At 42.5% G+C, this 23,655-nt stretch overlaps 2 protein-coding genes across 7 annotated transcripts in view; one reads left to right on the plus strand and one right to left on the minus strand.

Annotated features, from left to right (window-relative positions):
- The window catches only part of CPAMD8 (C3 and PZP like alpha-2-macroglobulin domain containing 8), a 67,745-nt gene extending 49,629 nt beyond the window's left edge, over positions 1-18,116 (plus strand). For 3 of the 5 annotated variants that reach the window (XM_075037965.1, XM_075037961.1, XM_075037964.1), the window contains 8 exons: positions 938-1,025; positions 6,485-6,559; positions 7,271-7,376; positions 7,466-7,576; positions 8,258-8,470; positions 8,930-9,004; positions 14,128-14,296; positions 14,599-18,116. In XM_075037965.1, coding sequence (XP_074894066.1) covers positions 938-1,025; positions 6,485-6,559; positions 7,271-7,376; positions 7,466-7,576; positions 8,258-8,470; positions 8,930-9,004; positions 14,128-14,296; position 14,599 — 838 coding nt within the window. In that variant the 3' untranslated portion in view covers positions 14,600-18,116. Of the gene's footprint in view, positions 1-937; positions 1,026-6,484; positions 6,560-7,270; positions 7,377-7,465; positions 7,577-8,257; positions 8,471-8,929; positions 9,005-14,127; positions 14,297-14,598 lie in introns of those variants that run through there. The other 2 variants (XM_075037963.1, XR_012651935.1) reach the window with 2 other exon arrangements.
- Positions 18,117-18,545: 429 nt separating this feature from the next.
- On the minus strand, positions 18,546-23,122 carry F2RL3 (F2R like thrombin or trypsin receptor 3). 2 transcript variants are annotated; one of them, XM_075037972.1, is made up of 3 exons: positions 22,621-23,122; positions 21,397-21,814; positions 18,546-20,732 (listed from the first exon to the last, which is right to left on the minus strand). In XM_075037972.1, exons 2-3 carry the CDS (start codon positions 21,485-21,487, stop codon positions 19,657-19,659), a joined length of 1,167 nt encoding a protein of 388 aa, XP_074894073.1. In that variant the 5' UTR covers positions 21,488-21,814; positions 22,621-23,122; the 3' UTR covers positions 18,546-19,656. The 2 variants fall into 2 exon arrangements, with proteins under 2 accessions (XP_074894073.1, XP_074894072.1); XM_075037971.1 differs by lacking the exon at positions 22,621-23,122 and having other exon boundaries at positions 21,397-22,075.
- Positions 23,123-23,655: the final 533 nt, after the last annotated feature.

The following is a 23,655-nucleotide window of genomic DNA, read 5'->3' on the forward strand; positions in this document are numbered from 1 at the left end:
CCTGGGTCCAAGCTCATTGTCTTTGTGGTGCAACTGAACAGCAAGCAGGTAAGCTGCCAATAAGGGATAGTTTAGAGCTGACTATGTGTGGATGCAGAGAAAAGGAGCATTGTTTTGGAATTAGCAAGAGCTTCTTTGTTATGATGTTGACTCTTCTGCCGTGCTGCAAGAAATTGAAATCTTTTGCAGTGGCCCAAATAAACTTTCCACCCCTTCCTGTGTTTTGGTTTTGGGTTTGTTTTGTGCACGTTTCAGCAGTAACAACTCTGAATTTCTGAATTGGTTTTTTCGAGTCTTCATTGATATTATAGAGGATGATATAGGCAGTGAATTCTTTAACACTAGTAGCTAGAGTGTTAAAGAATTCTGTAACACTAGTAGCTAGAGTTTCCCGAGTCATTAGCAAAGATACTTTTCTTGGTGTCAATTAGATGCTGCAGGGAGACGGCCATTTACGAAACCCCAGGGTTGAATGACTTTGCCTGGTATTGGGAAGTAGCATTCTTCTTACACCACAATCCATTTACAGCCCTCCACTTAGGAAAGAACAGAAGTTTCTTCTACTCCAAGGGGTTATTTCCTTTTACCAAGTGCATTTTCTCAGGGATTAATTGAAAAATAAAGCAAGCAGCCCCACAGGAGACTACATCCTTCCTTCTGCTTTTCTACCTCCATTTGCCTGGACACCTTCTACATCTCTGCCCTCTGTGAGTTGTGCTTATTTTTTGTTGAATAAAAGCAGAAAAAAGGATTTTGTAAAACCAAGTAGGCTGTGGCTTTCAGCAAGTCCTTCAAAGAAGAGTAGATCCTTTTAATATTTTTTCCTCTGAAGTTTGTTTCAGTTGTTCTCCATCATGAGTTGTCCATGTACCAGTTGTTATCTTGGATCCTGAATCCTGAGTTTGTTTTCATTCTTTCTTTTTGTTCTCATGGGAAGATGGCTGCACTCTGGATCTTCTAACATGGCTGTCTTGGAAGTGCCATTGTTCTCAGGGTTTCGTGCAGATATTGAGAGCCTAGAGCAGGTAAGATGTTGTAATGAGAGTGCAAGGCATGATCTTGGGCCCGGACCTGGCTCTCTAATTGGCAGGGATTCCCTTTGGGGAGCAAATGCCATTGAATGTTAGAGCACTGTCTGAAAAGATGCAAATAAAATTGGGGAGGCAGGAGATTTCACTCGTCAAAAAATATTTCTCAGAAATGAGTAAACAGATGTTCTGAGCAAGATTAACAAATTTACTGAACATGGCCAAGTGAAGGTTTATTACTGAGCACAGTGCACAGTAATTAAATGAGACCCATTTGGAAATGCTGAAGTGAAAATGTGCTCTAACAGGAGCTGTTTATGGCTTCTTAGTGGGCTGTGTTATCTCCAACATCTGGATTCCATTTCTTTGGAGGCTCTGTGTCTTGGAATTTTTTGCCTTCTTTTTTTTTTCTTTTCTTTTCTTCTGGGAGAACATCATGTTTATTGCAAGCCAAACTAAGGTGGACAGAATGTGCCTCTTACCCAGCCAGCCCTCTAGGGGAGATAAACTGTAATCTTTAGCTTTGCTGTATATTTTGTGGAAGCATTACAGTGTATTCATGTGTGGGTTTTATGCTGCAAATAGTTTTTAAAGACTCTTTAACTAAAGAGGTGTAAAATCTTTGCATCCTTGAGAACTAGTAAAGAGCTAAAACCTATTTTGCTTCCAAAAGATCTCTTCCATTAATAGCTTTATCTTCATTATACTGGGAGGGGGAGGGATTTGGGGAAAGAATTTTAAAGTAGAATTGTAGTGAAGACCAGGCAACTTAATTTGACATCCTAATTCAAGGATAAGTGCACATTGCTTTGTCTTCTCTAGGATTTCAATTCATTTGGCTAATTTATAATATAAACACCATTGCATTTTCTTGGAGAAAATGAGACCGATATATTCCTCTTCAGGGGCTTACAATCCATGTCAAAAGTTGCTGTCAGATAGTCTCCTGGGCTGTCACTGAAGCCAGAGAAACTTGTGTATTAGTCCTTGAGAAGAGAATTGCATCCTTTCAGTATTAGGGAGCTATGCTGGAATACTTTTGTACAGAGATGTGTGTTGATCAGATACGAAATTATTCCTGTAAAGAGAAATATTAAAGTTATTTTATATCTGTTCACAGCTGCATGTTGAGAAATCTGTTTTCAAATGCATGCATGTAAAATGTATCAAATTTTTATTTGCCTGTTGACCTTTGAGTCTGATATTCTCTCTCGCATGCAACAAATGGTGCAACAAACTGAATATGGCTATTGAGATGAGGCAAGACCACCAGTAGGAGGTCACCAGTATCCCTGTGGTAAGAGAAAGGAGGAAAATTAGGTGAGGGGGCTTGTAGTGGGTTTGGTTACTATTTTATTGCCTCCTGCTGAAGGTGCTAGAGTGACAGTCGTTTGTACTGCTTTCAAATAAGTTCTCTTTCATACTAATTTATGTAAATAATGGTAGAAAAAACATGGATGGAAACCTGGCTTAGGACCAGAGAACTCAACAGGATGGGACAGGAGGAGAACAACAGGATATCTTTATGGTGTTAAACCCATGGAATGTTTTATCAGCAGAGGGAAAGAATTGAAACAAAGAGTGCAAAGGGGATTTCATTACAGAAGAACAGAAAAAATTTTAGGTTAAGTAACAAATCCCTGTACGCCTTATTTTTCCTGAAACAGGCTAAGAAGAAATTACAGAAATAGGAGCTCCCATTTTCCAGGCTGTACCGAGTGAATATCTCCTTTACTGGTTTCAGCAGGGGACAGAGTTAAGAGTTTCTAGGCTGAGTCCTGAGAAGGTCCCATATGCTCATGTTTTACAAGGGACTCCATAGGTTCTGTCATTTCAGTCCCTGAACGTTTTTTCCTTTTTGCCAAGGCAGCTGTGCTCTGGTGTGAGACTTATTTACATGGCTGGGCCATGCAGGTGTCCCAGACAAAGACTTGTAAACCAAACATGCTTATTTTGTATTTAGTTACTACTAAAACGCTGCTACATGCAGCAATCTGCTCCTGTGTTGTGTCTGATGGTTTACACTAACCTGCATTCAGGGCATGTTGTACATGTTCTAAGTAGTGGAAACACTGAAGATAATAGTGCATATAGATTAACGTAAGGATATACTCTCTGCAAGAAACTCTAATTCTGCTTCCCCAATGAGCCAGCTGTATAATGTTTCAAAACACTTTTGCTTGTGGTATCTCTTGTTCTCTCTCGTCTGCTAGAGTGTTGCCATAATCCTTGTGCTCTGCAACACCAGCTTGCCTCTGATGTTTAGTTTCTCATGGATTCAGAGACTCTTGTGTCACATTCAGTGCCATCTTGATGGTGCCTCAGCACTGCTAGTTCCTTGACCAGGTGCTGGTCAACACTCCTAAATCAGAAACAAACACTGGGCATATTGAAACTGGAGCAGAGAAAGAGGGAGACTTACCCAAACTGCTTGTGTTTCAGATAGATGCATCAGTGTCTGGGAAGCTTCAGCTTCCTACCCTTCCTCCGTTCTGTCATCTCCCCAAGCGTGGTCTGGATGGAAGCAGTCAGAGGGTAAAAGCAAGCTACCCTGCTATTGCACAAGAGTTATTTTCTCAAAGCTGAATTGAATGAGCTCTCCAGCATGTTAGGCTTTCTTTAGCACTAAGCAGATCTGTTGGTTGTGGTTTCCCTTGTGGTATCTTGTTGCCTGTCTGAATCTCATGTTCCTGCCTCTATGGGTAGAGAAGCAACAGAGTCCCAGCATAGCCCCATCTGTTAGGGTCTCTGCGCATAGAATAGCAGGTGGTTTCTTTTCCTTTCTCCCTGTCTTAAGGGGGAAAGGAGCTGATTCTCTTTCTTAACTGGTAAGGCTGAGTTCCTGCAGCACAGAGCTGAGCTGAGTTAAGTCCTTGCAAATCTCAGAAGGATGTCAGGTACTTCATGGAGTGCATACTTCTTCAGTGCTTATAAGATACAAAAAAGCTAGTTCAAAACCTGCTGTTTTGAAAGTTCTTTGGGTGAAAGACTATGTAGTTGGTGCCTTGATTTGGAGAGAGGATTCTGCACTTGGGATTCAGTACTGGGCAGTCTATTTCCATAATCAGAACAGAATTACTTCCTTTGGGCAGTAGGAGATTTTGCTAAATTGGGAAGGATATTGCATCTTCAAGGGGGAATGTTCCCCTTGAAGAGCTGAATTCCATCTTTCTTATTGCAGAAACGCTTTGCATCTGTAAAAATGAAATGTAGGGACAAAGCTCAAGCATATATATAGGTAGGCAGTGAAGATGCAGATCCAACCCCTGTGATTTATTCATGGCTATTGAATGTGTATCCAAATCATGCTGACCAAAATGAAATTCTTCAGTACCCAGTACTAGTTCTGTTACGTATTTTGGACGCTACCTTCAGCAGAGGCAAGTCCTGTAATTCCCACTGCTGCATTTTCTTGTTACCCTAGCCATTTCCCTCTCCTCCTGGTGAGGAGGGGCAGGGCTGTAAATCAGATTTCCTTGTTTGTTGTTTGCCCTCACAAGGGAGCAGTGTGTGCAGAGTGGACCCACGTGCAGCTCCGGGGCAGTGATGGTTAATGAATGCTCTGTTGCACGTTGAGGGCAGCCCCCCTGGCTGTGCAGCCACAAATCCTTCTAATAATGCTGGGTGTCGACAAGGTCAGGAGGTCACCACAGGCTGGTATATATCAAGCTTCACCAGAAAAATGCAACTTTAGCTGAGCTGAGCATTTCCCGGTGGCGCCAGCCTCTCCAAGCCCTCATAAAAGGACTGTCTGCAGCCATCTACTGCTGAGTAATAACAGCCACCATCAGGCCCCTAAAATTATAAGGACAAATTAAATTGGCCCTTTCCATATTGTGTGGGACTTAAACACATGTTCCTTTGCTTGTTACAGTAATAGCAGGAAGCTGTGTGCAGCGTTTTACAACTAGAAGCACTATACTGAAGAAATTCACAGTTAAAGCTGTTGGTAGCAGGTTTGGGCAAATTTCAGTAGAAATGCTTTTTGCTTCATATCATTCTTACTAATACATAACAATAATAATGCTTTATTCTCCTTTCCACAGAGTTTTCATTCTACGATCTCAAAATAACTTAGGAACATTTACTTAAAAAAAAAAAAAAAAAAAAAAGCCAAGGAAATATCATCCCTATGTCACAAATGGGATTGTCTGACAGAGAAGTTAAAATAACAGGACAGTTTGGAGGATGGAATTAAAGTTATCTGCTCTGGCCCTTACTCGACTCCCCAAACTGGGATTAAAATGCAAGAGTCCTTTTCCACAGACCATCATCCCTCCTAGATTCTGAATTATATGTTTTTCACATGATAGATGTGTTCTGAATCCAATTTATCAAAACAGTAATGATTGATCAACTTATCAAGTACATACAGCATGATGGTCATCATAATATTGAGATGTTAGTATTCCAAATACAGAAAATCATAGGACTAACTCTTCTGGAAATTTTAAAATTAAAATGTTGCAGAATTATACCAGATGACAGCATTTGTATTTGGGGGTGATGCATTAGCATTCTGTACCAGGGAGATAGTTACTGGATTCTTTGAGGTGGTGCAGTAATTTGTAAATGAGGGCTCTTGCACTTTCCTCTGAAGACTGTGATCATGATATACGTACAGACCTGCACTCAGCATGAGGAGATGAGCACTTTTACAAATGGCTGGGGTAGATTAGGGGCAGTAGCATCCCAGACGTGGGAAGTACTCCTGGACTGTGTTCTGATATTCCTTAGGTATGCAGATTATCCCAATAAATAAAAAGCATAAGAAGAGGTAGTCTGTGGGCCTGACTGGTTCAATGCAAATGACAAATCCCTGGGACTCAGAAGGAGAGAAGATGAGTAGCAGAAGCCTGGCCTGACCCCATTCGTCAAAAGGAAGGATGCCTAGGGCTCTTTCAAATGGCTGCTCTTTTCAAATGTAAGGATTAATTCTCCTGGCAGAAGAATGTTTTGGATTTTTCAGCTGGTGGGAGAAGGGGACCTTTAATACCCGGTGTGATCTAGCAGCGTAATTCCCTGGCAATCTGAAGGAGTGCAAATAAGAGACTTTATCGAGTGTTTTGGGGTCTCTGAGGTCTTGCTTGAGCCTTGGTACTGAAAACAATCCGGGAGCTATTCAGTTAGATTATGGCTGATTTGTTAGGAATAGTATGAGAGAGATAAATGCACCACGGACCAGGAAGAACACTCAGCATTGTGCACCTTGCAAGCATTCCTCATCAGGTCACAGAAGAGAACACAGATGGCTTTTTCCTCAGTTGTATGATAGTAACTGCAAACCTCTTTGCATTTCCCTTCCTTTATTGAAACATCCTTTTTCAGCAAAGAAATCCCGGGGGTTTAGTGTCTGATAGGTTTTCTAAGCATTCTAAAAATCTTTCTTATTCTCTAATTTCAACCTGTTCTCTATAAAATGAGATGAAACTAAACCTGTTGATTTTTTTCCCCAGTTATTGATGAACAAGCAAATTGGATTAAAAAGATATGAAGTGGATGGAAGAAAAGTCCTTTTTTATTTTGATGAGGTAATGATTTTGTTTCTTATAATTTTGTTGCTTTTCAGTGAGAGGCAAATGACCAGTGAATCAGGCATAGATACATATTGACGTTGATTGTCCCTCACAGATGAGGATTACCATGCAGCTTTAACTGGCCGCTTGCTTGAGCCTCTTTTGAGGCACGTAGGTGGTGTGGTTTTGTTTGGAAACCAAAGCATAATAGAGGCAAGTGATTAGCTTCAGCCTATATAGAACTTCTGGGCAGGTATTACTTAATTTTTGCTTCAAAATAATCTGACCTTCAGGTACAACTAGTGTTGCTAAAAGGACGCAGTAAAAGCACAGTCTAATTCAGATCTCACAGCACATACCTGAGAGTGGAAGACGAGATCTCTCCTGGCTTGGTCATCAGAGTAAATTGTTAACTAGTTGCATTAGCAAGCTGGCTGATGACAGGAGTGGTGTTAGGTAAGTCAGAGAATAGAGCTTGAGTTTCAGGTTTGACTTTCTGACATTGTTGTATGGCAAGTATGTGCTTTAAAGACCAGCAAAGTATCACTCCTGTCTGGCTTTTATTCATTACCTTTGTCTCTATACCTAGTATTGGAGGTGTCTTTGTTCTCCCCAAGTGTCCAGCACAGCGACTAGCACTGGGGGCACATGCTACGTTTATTTGTCTCTCTCTTCACTTAAAGTGCAGGTTTTGTTACAATAAGTCTTTTACACAATTTCATACAGATTCCTAGCCAGTGCATGACCTGTGTAAAGTTTCAAGCTTTCAGAGAGCATATAGTTGGGAAAACAGCTCCTGTTCCTATCAAAGTGTATGATTACTATGAGCCAGGTATGTGCCTGTTTTCCTTTGATTTTTGCCAGCATTAGAGCTCTAGGCATAAGGCTCACTTGTGATTTCTCATTCTTGCTGGCTTGCAGCTTTTGAAGCAACTCGTTTCTACAACGTGAGTGAAAACAGTCCCTTGGCTCGGGAGCTCTGTGATGGGCCAACATGCAATGAAGTGGAAAGCTCAGCTAGCCAATGGGTTGGTAAGTTGCACCAAAGCCAAGCAGATTTTTTGGAAAATGGAGCACACAGACATACTTTCCAGGAGTTCAGAACTCAAAATGATATTTAGAAAAATGCTCTATTTCACTATCTGTGTTAGTGGAAGTTTTACAGAGGTCTGTGGGATAGCAATATTAAACTTAGGACAGCCAAACAGACCAGTGTAGTCTGCTCTTCAGTGACCAGAGTGACTATTATTTGCTTCAGAGTCAAGATATAATGTGTAATTCTGGAAGAACGTGCACAGGGTGAGATGTGTTAATAAACATAAAGGTAAAAACTCTTTCAAATGCAATTTGGTTTTCTCTCTCTACAGTATCTTGCAATAGAGTTCCACAATTAACTGTAGGAAGATTGAACAATTTCATGCATCAGTGAAAGAAATAACTTTCCCCAGAAACTATACGTTCCTTTCTGTTCTCTGTCATACAAAATAGTTGCTTTATCCTATATCTGGAATTTGCTGCAGTATGGTTCTTTCAGAAAGACAGTTTTATTCCCAAAGCTTTTTATGCTACCAAGTTTGTAAATTCCTATGAGAAGTCTTAGGGAGTTCAACATGAAAACTTATATCAGAGAAATAGAAGAAAATTGCCACTCCATCTTCCCCTTCCCTATGCTATGCAAAAATATTGCTTTGGATGTTTGTGTTTACTTTTCAGGCTTTGTTCATTCTGGACCATGCAATAACATTTTTGGCTGCTTGGAGGATGAGTATTTTGAGCAGTGCATGTGTTCACGAGACTGTGGCTATGATGGGGAGCCTGTATGTGGATCAGATGGACAGATTTACCCGAATCATTGCCAGATGGAAGTAGCATCGTGCAGGAATAATACAAGGATAGAACAGATGCCCATGTCTCAATGTTCTGCCTGTAGGTTTCATTCAATTCCCTTTTCTGTTATGATCTAGTTGCAGAACACTACAAATCCTCATCTAAGCAAATGATAATTACATATGTGTGGTAGGAAAAAGAGGAGAACTCAAAACCTCTTATCTATTATTTTGCCACTCATACTACAGGGAATTAAGTTATAAGAGCATCTGCCTTCCTGCTTAGGTCAGAATAACTGGTTTTCTGTTCTCATGAATACATGTTTTACCAATTGGAATGAACTTCAGAGAAAATTAGTGATAGTGTTTTATCTGAAGTGAATAATCCTAGATAAAAATCACACCCATGAACTGTAACATTCTTTGGAGATTCTGCATGGGCTTTCAAGATGTGCAGTGTAGTAGCTCAGTGAACTGAGTATTCCACCCCTGGAAATGCAAACATTTTCTAGAGACTCATTAGCAAATTTTATGACCAATGCATTTGTTTTATTTACAGCCAAGAATTTGCCAGAAGAAAGGGAGACACAATCCCACACAGCTGAGCAACCCAGTGTTCAACAAACACCAGCAGGTGATATCATACCTTTGCATTTATCCAAGGCCTTTTTCTTTAGCAAAGTAAAGCTTATCCTATCACTGCATAAAAGTATATATGGCTCTTAAGCACATCTAAGTAAAGATGCTGAATTTCTTCATCTTTTAGAAAAGACAGAACATTCAGAAATCAGAAAAAATTAAGAGGTCAAGGAAACTTAGGATGGTAACTATTCAACAACAGACTAGCTCTTCTAGTCCTTTTCCTTTCAGGAAGTCTTGAACGATACCTGTTCTATTCAATGCACCTGCAAGATTTAGGTAATTGTTCATAGGAGTGGGCAAGTGACCATCCTATTTTCTCAGCCTTGGTATGTTTGAACAACACATACTCTGTGATCTTTTCTTCAATGTTAAGCTGGAAAGATCACATTTAAAACCAGGCTGATGTAATGTGTTTCAACAAACAACTGAACAGGACATGACAACAGACCAAACCATTGCAAGAACTAGGATCCAGGTGGATTAACTTTGTCTCTAGCAGTTCTGTGCAAAAATTGAGCTGGCAGTCTTGATTCTCTCAGAGCTGCTGTTTGAAATAAAGGGCCTTAGTGAGCAAAAATGTTAAGGTCAGTAGATGGAGTAGCCAGGAATTTGGCTGCTCATTTTATTTGGTGCTTATGTTCATACACTTTTTTCCAAGACTCATGTCGAACTTGCTCATGGCTCACAATAAATCTCACCAAGAAGCAGTGGAGGGTCAACAGAATAGTTTGTTTCATGCTGTTTCTAGTAAATAAACTGGACTAGATTTTTCCTGGCTGCTTTCCACTCATTAATTTTCCCCTGGCCTCTAACTCTCCTAACAAATCAGTAAAACAAGTTAATTCTTCAAGAGAAGACTCTGTGCCTTCTCATGTCCTTCTTGTGCACCAGAGTTCTGACAAGCATGTGTCCAACATGAGAGACACTATCCCGTTCTTTGCCCTTCCTCTCCTCTGCAGAAATTGATGGACAGTTTTCTCATTAAGTTGTAAACGCGTAGTGAATATTCCATTATGACTATTTCTATAGGTCATTCAATCTTACAGTGTTTAGTGTCTCATGCTTTCCCTCCCTTTTTTTCTGGACTTAGTGTGAAAATATATATATATATATATATATATATCAGATTACTGTCTGTTGGAATAACTGAGATGAATGCTTGTTGCCTTTTATTCTGTGCAGATGCTGTGTACTCAGCATGGAAACTCTGTTTGCAATCTGAACCCTTTAAAGCAGCATTCCCAAATTGCTCTGTAGGGCACTGCTGGTATGCAAGGCCATAGAAAGTGTTTTGCTGCTGGTCTACAAAATGGGACTGCAATGACATTATTTTAAAATAAAAATTTGATAGTAAAAATATGGTCACCTGAGAAAAATATTGTGGAACTTGATGGTAGTCCACAGTCCAAAAATTCCTGGCTGCTATTATGCATAGGAGTGTTACAGTGCTTCTGAACTAATCTGCATTAAAGTATCTGTCTATGAAAAATAACCCTCTGGTTTCTGTTCTAAACAGACAAAAGCACTGTTGGCTCAGAAGGCTGTCAATAAAAGCAGAAGTGGAAACTCTGATTTATTTATTTATTTAGTGTGTGTGTGTGATTTTATACAGATATTAGATTAACAAACTTGTATGCCATAAGGATATGTTTGTCAAAGCACAAGCAGTTAGAGCTGTCTTTATTCTAGGATCTGTGAGTGTTCAAGTTGAGAGTCTCCTGGAAGGCAGATACTCTTCTGAACTGAGCTGTCTGAGCAGCCATGGCAGAGTGAGCATTCAAAAATAAAACTGACTAAATCCTGCATCAGGAAAAGAGCCCAGCATGTGATTTTCATTAATCCTCTGGGCTCCTCTCAGGTCAACCACACGGTACATGAATCAAAGTTTAACAAATGAATGAATCCCTCCTTATACACAGGTCTCATTTGGACTCACTGGTTTGTTAGCATTGAAGCATGTGATTGGTTTAAGTCGGCTCAGGTGCTCTGGGTTTCTAGTGAAAGTTCTGATGAGCCATGTCTAAATCTGTGATTTCCTAAAAGGATGCAAAACTCCAGGAGCCAAATCAAGCTTAGGGCAGGTTGGTGAAACTGCCTCAGTGTGTTAATCTTCAGGAAATACCATTTTCTTGGAGAACCGCGTGGTGTTTATATTGTCTGAAATGCTTCTGTATTTGCCATATGACTTGTGCAGGCTCAGCTTGGTTTGATTGATGCTTTCATTGTTAGCTCTTGTCTATGTTACCCCAGCAATGGAAACAATGAGAGCCAGCTTCCTTCCAGCAAACAGTGGGGAACTTCATAATGTGTTCGGGCTTACTCTGGCAAACGCATACTTGCAGTGTAGTTCCATATACACCAGTGAGTTTGCTAGAATAAACAACAGCTTTTGAGTTATGCTATTCAAGGTAAGCAATTGTATATAGATGGTCCTGAAAAATCAGGATGCAGCGCTTCTTGCAGCACCTAGCTATTGTCAAAGCATTTATAAATGCCTTTCAAAAGTCTGTAGCAGATGTTGCAGCAAGTGAGGCACAATGGCTGAGGTTTGATCTTAAAACTGTAGCCTTTTTTTGTACCAATGGGTAGATCCTCTTTGTATCTTTAGAAATATTCTTATGATTGAGAGGGAGGTGTGCAGTGTGACAGGACTCAACTAAAACAACTCATGCCTGAATCCCCTTCCTCAGCTGTTCTCTCTCACAGATGTATTACTGAGACTTAGAGGGATGGAACAGGCTTTTGATGACTAGCATGGACCCACGTCTGCCTCTAAGCATTGAAGCTCTGCTAGTATGCTTCCACAGCCTGTTCCAGTCATATTTGTTTGTACTGAAAGCTCCTGGAGCAGGATTTTGGTTGCTAACTGGAGTATCAGTATCTTGAGTGCCTCTCTGTCGGTGACTTTCCTAAGATCATTGTCACACTAGGCTACAAAAATATGGGTGGATTTCAGAGCCTCAGGGATCCTCAGTAGCTCTGATACCATCTCTCTGATGAAGCGGTGCTTTGACTGCTTCTATAGATCGTTAATGCTCTTCTGAAATTGCCTAAATTTGTTCTTTCCCAAAGGGCTAAATGTATAGCCACTGATGTTGGAAGACAATATATTGATATGACAATAATGTTGCAAATCTACATGTGCTTGATAGAAAAGCAATATCCAAGTGCATTGCAGCAGTATTCAGTGGTATCAGTGCTGCTGTGGTGTTGTGCTCTGTGCTGCTCTGAGCAGGCAGCCCACCCAGCTGCGTGCTGTCTGACCCCCCAGCCTTCTCCCCACAGCTGGATCCCTGTTATTTATACAGTTCTGCTCTAGCAGTTAGAAGGGCCAGTAGCTGGAAGAAAATTCTAGGTGGAATTATGATACTTTTATTTGGTAGTCTTATTACTATTTTTTAAAAATGAAATGCCATCACCCATCACTAGCTGCTAAGAGGAACATCAGAGCGAACTCTGCTTCCAGGTGGAGTCATCTTGCAACACTCCCTGGCAGCCACATTATTCACAGGACCGCTGTTCTTTTAGGATTGATTGAACTGGCAATGGGCCATTTTTCCTTTCACCCCATCGGTGTTCAGCAAACATTGGCTTAGGCACAAACATTTGGAGATGGGGGAGTGGTTTGTATGTAACAGGAAATGTCGGCCTTTTGTCTTTGCTTTGATTCCAATGCCGCATTCCTGGGAAGAGCGAGGTCTGTGATGTTAATTCTGTCCCTGGTGGACAGCAATCATCCATTCATAGAACGAGCTCATGATCTGGCAGGTTCTCACATGGAGAAGGCCAAGAAGAAGTGAACACAGAGACTGACTCTGCTTTCAGGCAGCATTCCCTTGCCTAGAGCTGAGCCTGTTGCTGGAAGGATGTGGAAGGCAACAGGGAAGAGCCTTCAGATATTTTATTTCTAGAGAACAAACATTTTCAAAGGCCTTGATGAGTGTTCCCCTTAAATAAAGCCAACTTTGCAGGGGAGGGAGAAGGGGGACTTTTCCTCCCTGTAACAGCTATGTTTCAGTGACTGCTTTGGTTTGGACTAGAGCAGTGTATACAGAAAGCAAACAGGAAAGATGGACAGCTGAGCTGGCTCGAGGAACAGTTTAGAAAACGGGGACTTACTGATATTCCTAGAAGTTTTATCTTGCAGTCTTTCGCTCTGGACAGTGAGCAATCACCCAGCATAGAGAGGCACAGCCTGTTTTGAGTGGGATATGTGCTGTGTGAGTGTCTTAGTATAGACTGGAGTGAATGCAAGGAGGATAAATATCTGTTTCTGCCTGTCGTGTCTGTTCCTGTCTTAAATGATGAAAGTTTCTCAGTGGTATGTGACTATGCTGAAACAGATGTATCTGAGCTACTGCTAGTTCAGGCTGAGGGAGAAGTAAATGGCTTTGTAGGCTCGTGGCCTATTCTGCCAAAATCTTTCTTATTGGGCTGAAAAGAAATCTAGCTGCTTACACTGATCTAGTTCATGACATGCACCAAGTAAACTACTCCATTACAGTCTGCCCTCTAGCTTTGTAACTTTTATAAAACAGTGCTTAAATGAGTGCACACATTACACATCTTCGTATGGATTGGTCTCTCTTTAACTGAGGTACTTGGCTTGGACCTAGTCAAAGGAGAGAGATGTATTTCCAGGGTGCAGAGTAACTCATCTGTGACATCTGGCATTCCCAAAGATATCTTTTACTTTTATCTTACTATATACAGATCTCAAGGTGAACTGGTTCCTAACTTAAGCACCTCAGTTAGTTAGATACTTTAAAGTGAGACTTTGAGATTCTTTCAGATTACATGGCCCTTTTTTCTCTCTCCACCCTCCCCCCCCTTTCATTTTTTCCAGTGCCCAGGTGTCAGACTGGGAAATTGAAAATTCTGATTTACAGCAGCTTTTCTCCTCACATGTGAATCTAAGCATGTGCACACGTGCAGGTCCATTGACATGTGTAGCTGCCTTTACTCATGTAAGGCACTTACTTGGCCCCTGATTTGCCTCCCTGATTAAAATTTCTTTCCTCTTACATCATTCCCCTTCTTTGTGATGCAATATGTGATGCTGAAATGCAGTTTCTTTGGCTAAAGCACAACCTGAGACTATGGTTTCCTTTCCAGCAGAGGAAGGCCCTCCACTACAGACAGATCTGTCATACTACTCCTATGAATATGACCCAGACCCCTATGCATCGGAAGCTGACGTTTTTGAGATTGTGGCAGAAATGACAACAGCAAGCACATTAAAAGAAATGGACAAGATTCAGGAAGTAGTGACCACAGTAGAATGGTGAGCCAGAGATCTGGTTTGAGAGTCAACATATAATGTACTAACTCATGTGTTGGGTCAAAGGTATTAAATTCCTCAAAAGGGGCATTCTTACAACTGAATTGCTAACCTCTTTAGCAAGGAATCACCAGGAACAAGATCTTGCTAGGGCAGCATATAAAAGTCTTTGTGACCTGAATGTCTCCCACCCTAGCAGAATAAAAAGTGACCTTTTAAGATTTTCTCTGCCCAGCCCCAGTGATGCTTCATGAAGATATGTAATGGGAAAGTGACTTTTCTTCATTGTCTTCTCTTTTCAACAGAAATATATAATTTAAATAAAGAGAAGAGGCTCAGAATCAACTCCTGTACGAGTTTGTTCCTACAGACGACCTGCTGCAGAACAGAAACCGAACGATGACTACTTCCTGATGCACTCAGAACTGTAGGCTTTGTTGCCCCATGGGGGGGGATCTGGAGCGCTAAGGGGGACACTCAGTGTTATTTTTCTGTCAATTTTCCTGCCTTTTGTGCATCCTCTTTGGAGTACTTCCAAGGATGGGAGACCAATATGCTGTGCCCTCTAGGTGAGAAAAATAGGGGCTGGAATTCAAACCTATAGACCATTTCAAAGTGTTTTCTCTGCTATCAGAATACTGCAAATGCCATTTCCTAGCTACATTTAGAAGCTAAGTCCAGGCCTTGTGCTTAGCTGAACTGCTGTTTGAGGAAAGATGGCTGAGAAGTTTTCTCTCAAATTATAATAATAAAAATCAGTGTGTTTCGCTAATTACGACATAGCAAGAGGCTAATCATCTTCCCTAGCCCATAAGTCTACTGCACCCACAACAAAGTCCCACAAGAGAAAAACTTCCCTATTAGCTCCATGTTCAGGAAAGTTGTTGGGAGGTACATTTCACAAGAGAAAAACTGTAATCCACTGTCGGGCCTGAAAGGCTTGACTGTCTACCATGTGGCTGCAGGCTTCAGGTGGGGAGTTTGCCAGCCATAGCAGTGACAAGGATTAGGTGGGTGAACCCTCTTCATGTTGCACTATGTGCTGGTAAGAGCTGTTTGCAGCCTTCTCAGCCCCTTTCCTCCTTGTAACGCCAGCATGAAAATAAAGCTGACCCAAGGTGCAGTCCTTTTAAATGCTTGCCTGACTTCACCAGTTGCTTTTATTCTGCTTCCACTAGGATCCCCATACAGTGATTGTTCTGGATAGGGTAATCTATGCATAGGGCCTGGGTCTGCTGGCCAGTACAAATCACTGGTGTCACGGAGGCTGAACTCCCTTCGACTGACCTGCCCCAAGCAATGTGGTAAAACTAAAAACAAAAGCTTTGTGTTTCCAAAAGTGCAGGAGCCAAGATTTTTTGGTTTCCCTTCCTGCCTGGAGCAGCATTGTTCTCTTTGGAGGAGCTACATGCAATTGCCTGTTGCAAAATAGCGTTAATATTTTATCTTCCCACTTCTATTGTTACCAGGACCCAGAGTGGGGTGGAAACTCCTTTTGAGGGTGTTTATTGGTGAATGGAAACAGGAAAAAGCCCAGCTCCATTCATTTTTAGGGCTTGTTTACACAGGAACCATGACAAGAATATATCCCAGTATAGACATTCCATTCCAGAATAAAGGCAATTTTATTCCAGAAAAATGTCCACATGAGGACAAAACGGGAGGTATCCCAGAATTTGGGCATATGTAGTTTCCAGTCCTTTTTGTCTGGGGCCAGATATTTGCAGAATGTAGTTGACATGATGAAGGTCTGGGTCTTGAAGTTCCCAGAAATTTCAGAACTGCTTTGCTGGCAAGTTCCCAAGCCTTCCTTCATGGCTGCCCTGAGCTTTCCTCACAGGATCTTGACGTGGCTTCTGCCCATGTGTACCTGCTGCTGCTCAGCAGAGGTTTTGCCACGTGTCTTCAGTGTGCATGAACAGACCATGTCCTCACTGTGTCCGCACAGCACAGCGGAAGCACTGGCAGCTGCATTCCTGTCTGGCAGGTAAATAAATGCCTTTAAACTAAATTCCATCTCCTGTAAGCAACTGGCCTGGCAGACACTGGCTATTGTGTACACACACAGGACTGAGTCAATATTTATCCCCTGGTAAATAACAGACCTAGTGTCAGCTGCAACAAGAGAGGTTTTTTTCTTTTCTAAATATCAAAGCTGCACAATACAAACCCTGCTGTTTGCTGGTTCCAGCCTCAGCTGTTTAATACTTTGAGTCTGGGAGAATGAGACATTTAGTCACCCTGATAATGTCTGTGTGACTAGCTTTCTGCAGAAGATGGGACTTATGTTCTGGATTCTTGATTTTCCTGTCCTCTGTCCCTTTCTGGCTTTAGTTTCCTTATCTCATCCGTTGTGTGCTTCTGGATAGATATTTGAAGTAATTTTATATTGCTTGGTCCTCTCATAGATCCTTGGGCAGTCAGACAGCATCACCAGTGGGGACAAGGAGATGTAGGTAGGGAGTTTCAGCCAATTCTTAAACCTGACTTTCTTCACTTTCCTCAGGCTCTGGTACATGCAATGTACTAATTCAAGATGCAGACTTCTCCCATTGCTGCCAGCTAAATAATTCCTTCTGGTGGTGCCAGCCCATCAATCATGTCCTTGTTTTGTGGGGTCTCTGTGTGCCAGTGCACTCACCTGTTTGAGGCAGAGGAGTCTTGCTTCTCTTTTATAACTAGAAGAAACGCCAGGGAGACCTGAACCCTCAGAAGGCAAAGGCAGAGCAGCCTTAGCATCCTTAAACAGAGACTGTTAGAACAGGACAGTGCGTGTGAGGTAATGTGCCAGGGTTTCTGGATCCTGGAGTGTGACTTCACCTTTACTGTTTCTTCACAGCTTTAGCACTTTTAGGGAAATCACTAGTCCATCTGCTTTTGGCAACCTCCGCCTCCCCCCAGTCTTGCCACACCAAACCAGCTCCTTTCTGTAGTTATAAAAAAAGTAATTTTATTTAAGGAATTGAATAAAGGAACCTGCAGTTACACAGTTGTGGTTGCCATTTCTCCCCTATCACAGGAGTAAAGGAGCAGGTCTCTGCCCTCTTTTCCACCCCAGCTGATGGTCCCTCTGTCCATAGCTTTTCCCTGGCCCAGATTTGTTGTTCATGTTTCTTGTAATCATCATTAATTCTTATCTAGGAAAAAAAATTTCCTAGATTATTTTTCCTCCATTCATCAACATCCTACTTGGAATACAGAAACTCTTTAGGGCTAGGTCCATGAGAAGTACTGGGCACAGCATAGCCTTATCAGACTCAATGTTATTCATAGGCTTTGGCCCCGTTCTGACTCTGAAGCTTATCAGTCACACTCCCATCCCTGAGAACACAAGGACATCTCAGCACTGGAAACTCAGGCTCCAAGTTTGTGAAGACCAGCCAGTCATAGTCTGGAGAGAAGGGATTAATTTTTTTCACTAAGGAAGAGACCAACTTAGTGGTGGAAAGCCAGCAAGGACAGCAGACCTGCTGCTGCTTTGGGCTTTGAATTGTTTTGGCTTAGAGACATTTGCCTCCCTCTGTCAGAGAGATGTTTCTCCTTTCTTTTTTTGTGATGATCCCTCACTGCAAAATGAGAGACTGCCAGTGGGTTTGTAAGACACAGAAATCCCTACTTACATCAAGTTATGTTACTGAATAGCTGCAGCAGTGCTAGTTATCAGTGATTTTTGCTTGCAATCCTTTCAATGAAATTAATATTTATATATTTGTAACTGTACATTATGCAGAGTAATCATTACCGTGGTATTTATTTTAAAGCAATAGTTCCCTTGTTCTTTCTTGTCCAAGTGTTTTGGTTTTGCCTCTTTCCCTCTTTCTTAATCAGCCTCGATAGAAAACAAATACCAGAAGAATGTTCAGCTTGCTTGAAGAACGTCATTGAAACAACAGTACTTGCTTTGCTGATGTCGACTATTGACATGTAATGCACAATAACCTGGTTTTCATTATTGTGAATAGATCATCTATTTAGAAAACCTCAGCTCAGTTTGGGTTTTGGGGTTGGGGTTTGGTTTGGGGTTTTTTTTTTTTAGTATTTGCTATTTCTGACTGAGTGGCAATAGCCTTGGCTACACCAGGTCTCCTGTGTTCAGTATCTGGCACATCCTCTGCATGTGCAGTACTGCACCCATAGGAGATAGGCTCTAGTTTTTCACCTGCATTTCACCCCTGCACATACATGTACGTGTAAACAGTTCTATGACCATTTTTGTTTTGTTCACGCAAATCTTAGCAAGTCTGAGTCCAGAAAAGGGTTTGTTTTAGATTCTGATAAATATTTTATTAAAAACTGATTTTAAGACTATCTTGTCTGCCTGTACTTATTCACATTGTAGGTTGTAAGTTTGTTTGGTAACAGGTTATAGTGAGGACAGAAGTCATGTCTGTACCAGTAAAACTAAAGAATTCAGGAACTCTTAAGAAGGTTTATCACTCATTTTCTACCTTGCTGCTTACTGGGATATGGCCTGGTTGTGTCTGAGAGATGAGCTGGCTGCATTTTGTCGAATTTGCAACAGCTTCCAATAAGCAACAAGCTTGGTCACCTGTTTCATAAGAGACAGCTCTTGATTATGTAAGACATTATACAAAAGAAGTGTGGAGTTCTAGAGCGAGGGTTTTCTCAATTCCTTCTTTAATATTTCCCTTCAAGAGACATAATTTTTTAAAAAAATCCATTAATACAATCTTTGCCCTAAAGAAATTAGGGATGCCAAGGGTCATTTGCAAAAATAGGGATTAGTAAATGGGATTTTTACACTTGTTACCAACAATGGGCTGACATTACTATGATGTTGCTTACTAATCAAGCCAAGAATGTATTTGCTAGAAAAGTGCTCTACATTCTCTTGACAGAATATTTTAGTTCAGGAGAGTACCTTTCACATAGGTACTTCCTAGTACTTCTTAAATGTTTAGCAATTTGGTTTTGCAAGTGCCTGTTCTTTTTCAGTTTTAGGTGAAGGGAGTATGCGTTCAAGGACAGCAAGCAAGTCAGTAGCAGAAAAAGAAATAGAACACAGATATCATCAGCTTGCAAGATATATTAGGAAAACCAGACCTAGGTATGTTAGCAAGAGCATCCCTGGCAATATGTGACCAGATGAGAAGCTGCATGCAGTGTCCCAGTAACAGATCTATATGTGTTCAGCACTCCACATCTTGTCTGGGCTCCACACCTCTCAGAATCCTGTGGCCCACGTTTATTCAGTTTTAGCTACTCAGACGGGAGGAAGGACTTCTCTCCTGGTAAATACTGCTCACTGCTCTGGATGAAACTTGTGGAATCCCGGTGTTGTCTTCATCTTATCCCCAATGTATGTTGTGAGTGCCTTGGGAGCACGGAGCTGGGATGGAGGCTTACACTAGTGAATCTTTGGAACTTTTTTGAGGGAGTGTTTCCTTGGAGGTTTTTAGGGATGTGGTGTTTTGTTTTCTGTGACTGAAGAATCTTCTTCTCACCTTATCCCTGAAGTCTTCAGAAACATAGTAGTAGACAAAGGGATCCACGCAGCTGTTAAAAGTGCTAATGGCCAGGCTCACCATGTAGCTGATGTACAGGTTGCCATACAGCTTGAAGTTATAGCTGGAGTAATGAACAAGGAGCAGAACGTTGCTGGGTGTGTAGAAGGCCACAAGTGTGAACAGCACGAGAGCTGTGAGCTTCATAGAGTAGGAGTACCGCTTCCCACTGTCCAGGAGGGCTCGCAATACTGAACAGTAGCTGAACAGCATCACCATGAGAGGAGCGAGGAAAGCACAGGCAATCAGGCAGATGAAGTAGTAGAAGTAATAGCCATCATCCTCGTGCCTGGGGAGAACGTCGTGGCAGAGAGTGGTGTTTACTCCGTACAGGGGATATGACTGCTGCTGCAGAGTCAGGGGCAGGATGAGGACAGCAGCACAGAGCCAGATGGCAGTGCAGGTGCAGGCAGCGAAGGCAGGAGTGCGGAAAGAACGTGAAAAGAAAGGATGCACCACAGCCAGGTACCGGTCAACACTGATGCATGTGAGCAGCAGTACTGAGCAGTACATGTTCCCATAGAAGAAAGCTGTGGTGAGCCGGCACAGGCCTTCCCCAAAGGGCCAGTTATTGCCCAGGAAATAGTAGAAAATCTTGAAGGGCAGCACCAACATGAGCAGCAGGTCTGCTGCAGCCAAGTTCATCAGAAAGACAGTTGAGGTCAGCTTCTCAGCCCTGGTGGCCAGGACCCACAGGGCCAGCCCGTTTGAAGGCAGCCCCACCAGGAAGACGAGGGTGTAGAGGCAGGGAATGAGCCGCACTGTGACCATGCTGCCCAGCTGAGAGCATGTGGCCTCGTGTATCAACAGGTACGTGATGTTGTTTATGATTGCCTTTTCCCCAGGGATGGCTCTGGGGCACGGTGTGATCTCTGGTGTCGTCGCCTGCTCATTGGTGCTGTTCTGAGAGTAATCTGTCAGATAAATGCAGTCTGTTACTTGCTGCTTGTGCGGTTACCCTTGTACTTTGCAGAGCAGGCTGCATACATAATGTTTACCCTAAAGGCTACGGTTTTGCATTTTACGTTGGGGTCCTTAAAAGTGGGAATATTGTGTAAAATGCTATTGTGTGATGAGCAGAAAAAGTTGGCTAACAGAATTAGGTGTGCAGGAATAACCATCAGCAATCTTACTGAAAATTTACACAATTCTTCTGTTGTGTGGTTTCCCACAGCTCACAAATGATTGCTATATTGTACAACTATCAGCAGGCCTGGGGAAACAGAGAGCGATTCCTCTGCCCAGCTTTCAAAAGAATCTGAAGACCTGGGGCCGCTCCAGATTAAAGTGATGGCTGTGGGAGTCTAACTTTTAGCTAAAGATTTTGGTTTCAAGTGCTCTCTGTTTTACTTCTCCTCTAATTTTTCTTTTTCTTTCTAGTTTCTTCCACCCCAGTTTCTTTCTCTTCTGTATCCCCTTCTCTCATCTCCTGCTTCAACTACAGTATGCATGAATCTCAATTAGAGTGGCTCCTATGCGATAGCTTTAAAAAAAAAGAGTTTTCAGGGGTCTTATAAAGGTACTGGGTATCCAGTACTTTAAGAAGCAGCAATTTTTCCCCCAAAGATACACACTCACCATCGTAGTCTGGAGAGGCCAGGCAGAGTCCCCAAAAGGCACAGCACAGCATAAGCCTGTGTGACAGCCGTCCACTCCTGAGGGTCTCCATTCTGATGCAGGATCCAATAATGCACTACTATGCTCAGAGCTGTGTGGGGAAGGCAGTACTTGTGACCCTGCTTACGCATTTCCTTCTGTTAGTCCTTAACTCACGGAAGCACCAGGCTTTTCCCATAAAGGATGAGGCATATGGGGGGCTGTCACGACATGCACAAGTGTGTGTTGACCAAGCAGAGACTTAGCACCAGTATTGGACACAGGACTGGGAGGGGCATACGTGTCCAGATCTGCAGTATATTGGGGCCGTACTTCATTGTCAGAGCTAGACGATGGCTCGCGTGACTCATTTGGACCTTCTTCCTGCTCCAGAATATTCCTGGAAATAACAAATGTGGTCAGATTTGATGCAGTCTGAATTTGGTTTAGAGTGTAAACTGAACTTCTGACCTCCTACATCAAACATCCTTCCACCCAAGAGAGACCCAGGTGGCTCTGTGTGAGATTCAAGGTCTTTCCCCACACCCTGATTCAAGATGCTTTCTGGTAGTGCAAATTGCGAAGATATCATCCCCTCACAGAAACAAATGAAGTGCAGGAGAGCTGCAGATCCAGACAAACCTCCCCAGCTCCCAGGGATTACACAGGGCTCTTGCAGCCTCATGTTGTGGCAATTCAAGGTTTTTAGTGTCTGCCCTGCAGCCCCCAGATCAGGCTGGGCCTTTCAGAGTTCTCCTGTTTTTTTAATTTCTGCTCCTGCTACCTGGCTAAAGAGGGGACAAAGGTCCTGCACCTTCTTTCTTGATCTCACTGCAGAGGTTGATCAAAAGTCCTGTGGGTCAGAGCTATTTGCTTTTGAAAGAATCAGCACTAGCACCAGCCTTGGGATGCCATAACATACAAACGATAAGTGGCACAGTCTCACGGCTTTAGGGAGACACTGTGCTTCCTCTGATAAACTACCAGGAATAGGGACAGCAGCTCCATCCAGCAGGAAAGGGGCCTGACAAGGGCGCATGGGAAGTCTCTGCTGCTGGGTAGATAATGGTGGATTTCAGTCACTCTTGCCCAAGAAGAGCTATGTTTTTCCAGAGATGTGCAGCCTCCACCCAGTAAACCCCCAAGAGGATTGAGCGCTCTGGGTTAGCTAATAGCCTGGAGCAGCGGCATGCCGCTGCCACGTACCTGCTGGTTGTATGGGGAAGACGACTCGCGTAATGGTGTAAGAGGGACTGGCAGACATTCCCTGAACCTTTAAGATCCTTTGCTGCTTGGTCCCCCCTTCTCTAACTCCTCGAGAGTGTAAGTTCCTTCTGTGCTCTGCCTTGCACAGCATTGCTGGGAAAGTCCCAAATCCTCTCCCAACACCTGTGTAAGAGCCCCAGCTCGAACACTTCCCAGTGGTCATCAAGTGGGTAGGCCAGTGGGGCAGAGCTTGAGAGGTTGCTGGTTTTTCGGCTTTTGCTCTCCAGTCTCCTGCCTGGCTCTGCAAGAGAGTAAAGACAGAAGCTGGAGTCTGGGCAGTAGGAACTGTAAATTTGGTTTGGCAACCTGAGGAGTAGTTAATTTCTTTCTCCTCAGCTTATGAATGGCCTCTTCTGTGAAGGTTGCAAATCTGAGCCTGGCTGCTGTTTGATGAGATTCTTCTATTCCAAGGAGAAAATGATCCTATTTCCTTTGCTTTCACCATATTCCCACATCCTTGTGCCGAGCGTGTCGAGAGGTGGAGTTCCACTGGCAGGGACAGGGAAGATGCAATGTTAGATGTTTTGCTTTTGTGATTCTCTCAGGATTTATGAACCATTACAGAATGACTCATGTGGCCACATATTTTCCATGCCTCAGCCAGGATCCTTTCCATGCTCTGTATGCAAAAAATTAAACATAATCAGGTTCAGATAGTGTGCAAATCGCAGCCCTGCTTCCTATGGCCAGGTCTCTGGAGTGGAGCAGAGAGAGGTTACTCATTGCTGTATCCTTCATTTTTCAGATGCTGTGTGATCTTTAGTGACTGCTTTAGATGCAGAACAGCTTGCTTGAAAATTCGAATGCCAGAGGTTTGTCACGGCTTGTTAACATCTCTTTAAGTCGTGTGATCCCTGCCCTGTGGGGTAACAATTTGGTTTTAAAGTAATTCATTGTGCAATAGATCATCTCCTGGGAGAAGGCGCTCTTTTATTCCATGGCTCTGAACCCAAAAGATGTAATGCTGGAAAACAG

Source organism: Buteo buteo, chromosome 10, assembly GCF_964188355.1.
Source record: "Buteo buteo chromosome 10, bButBut1.hap1.1, whole genome shotgun sequence".
Classification (NCBI taxonomy): Eukaryota; Metazoa; Chordata; class Aves; order Accipitriformes; family Accipitridae; genus Buteo; species Buteo buteo.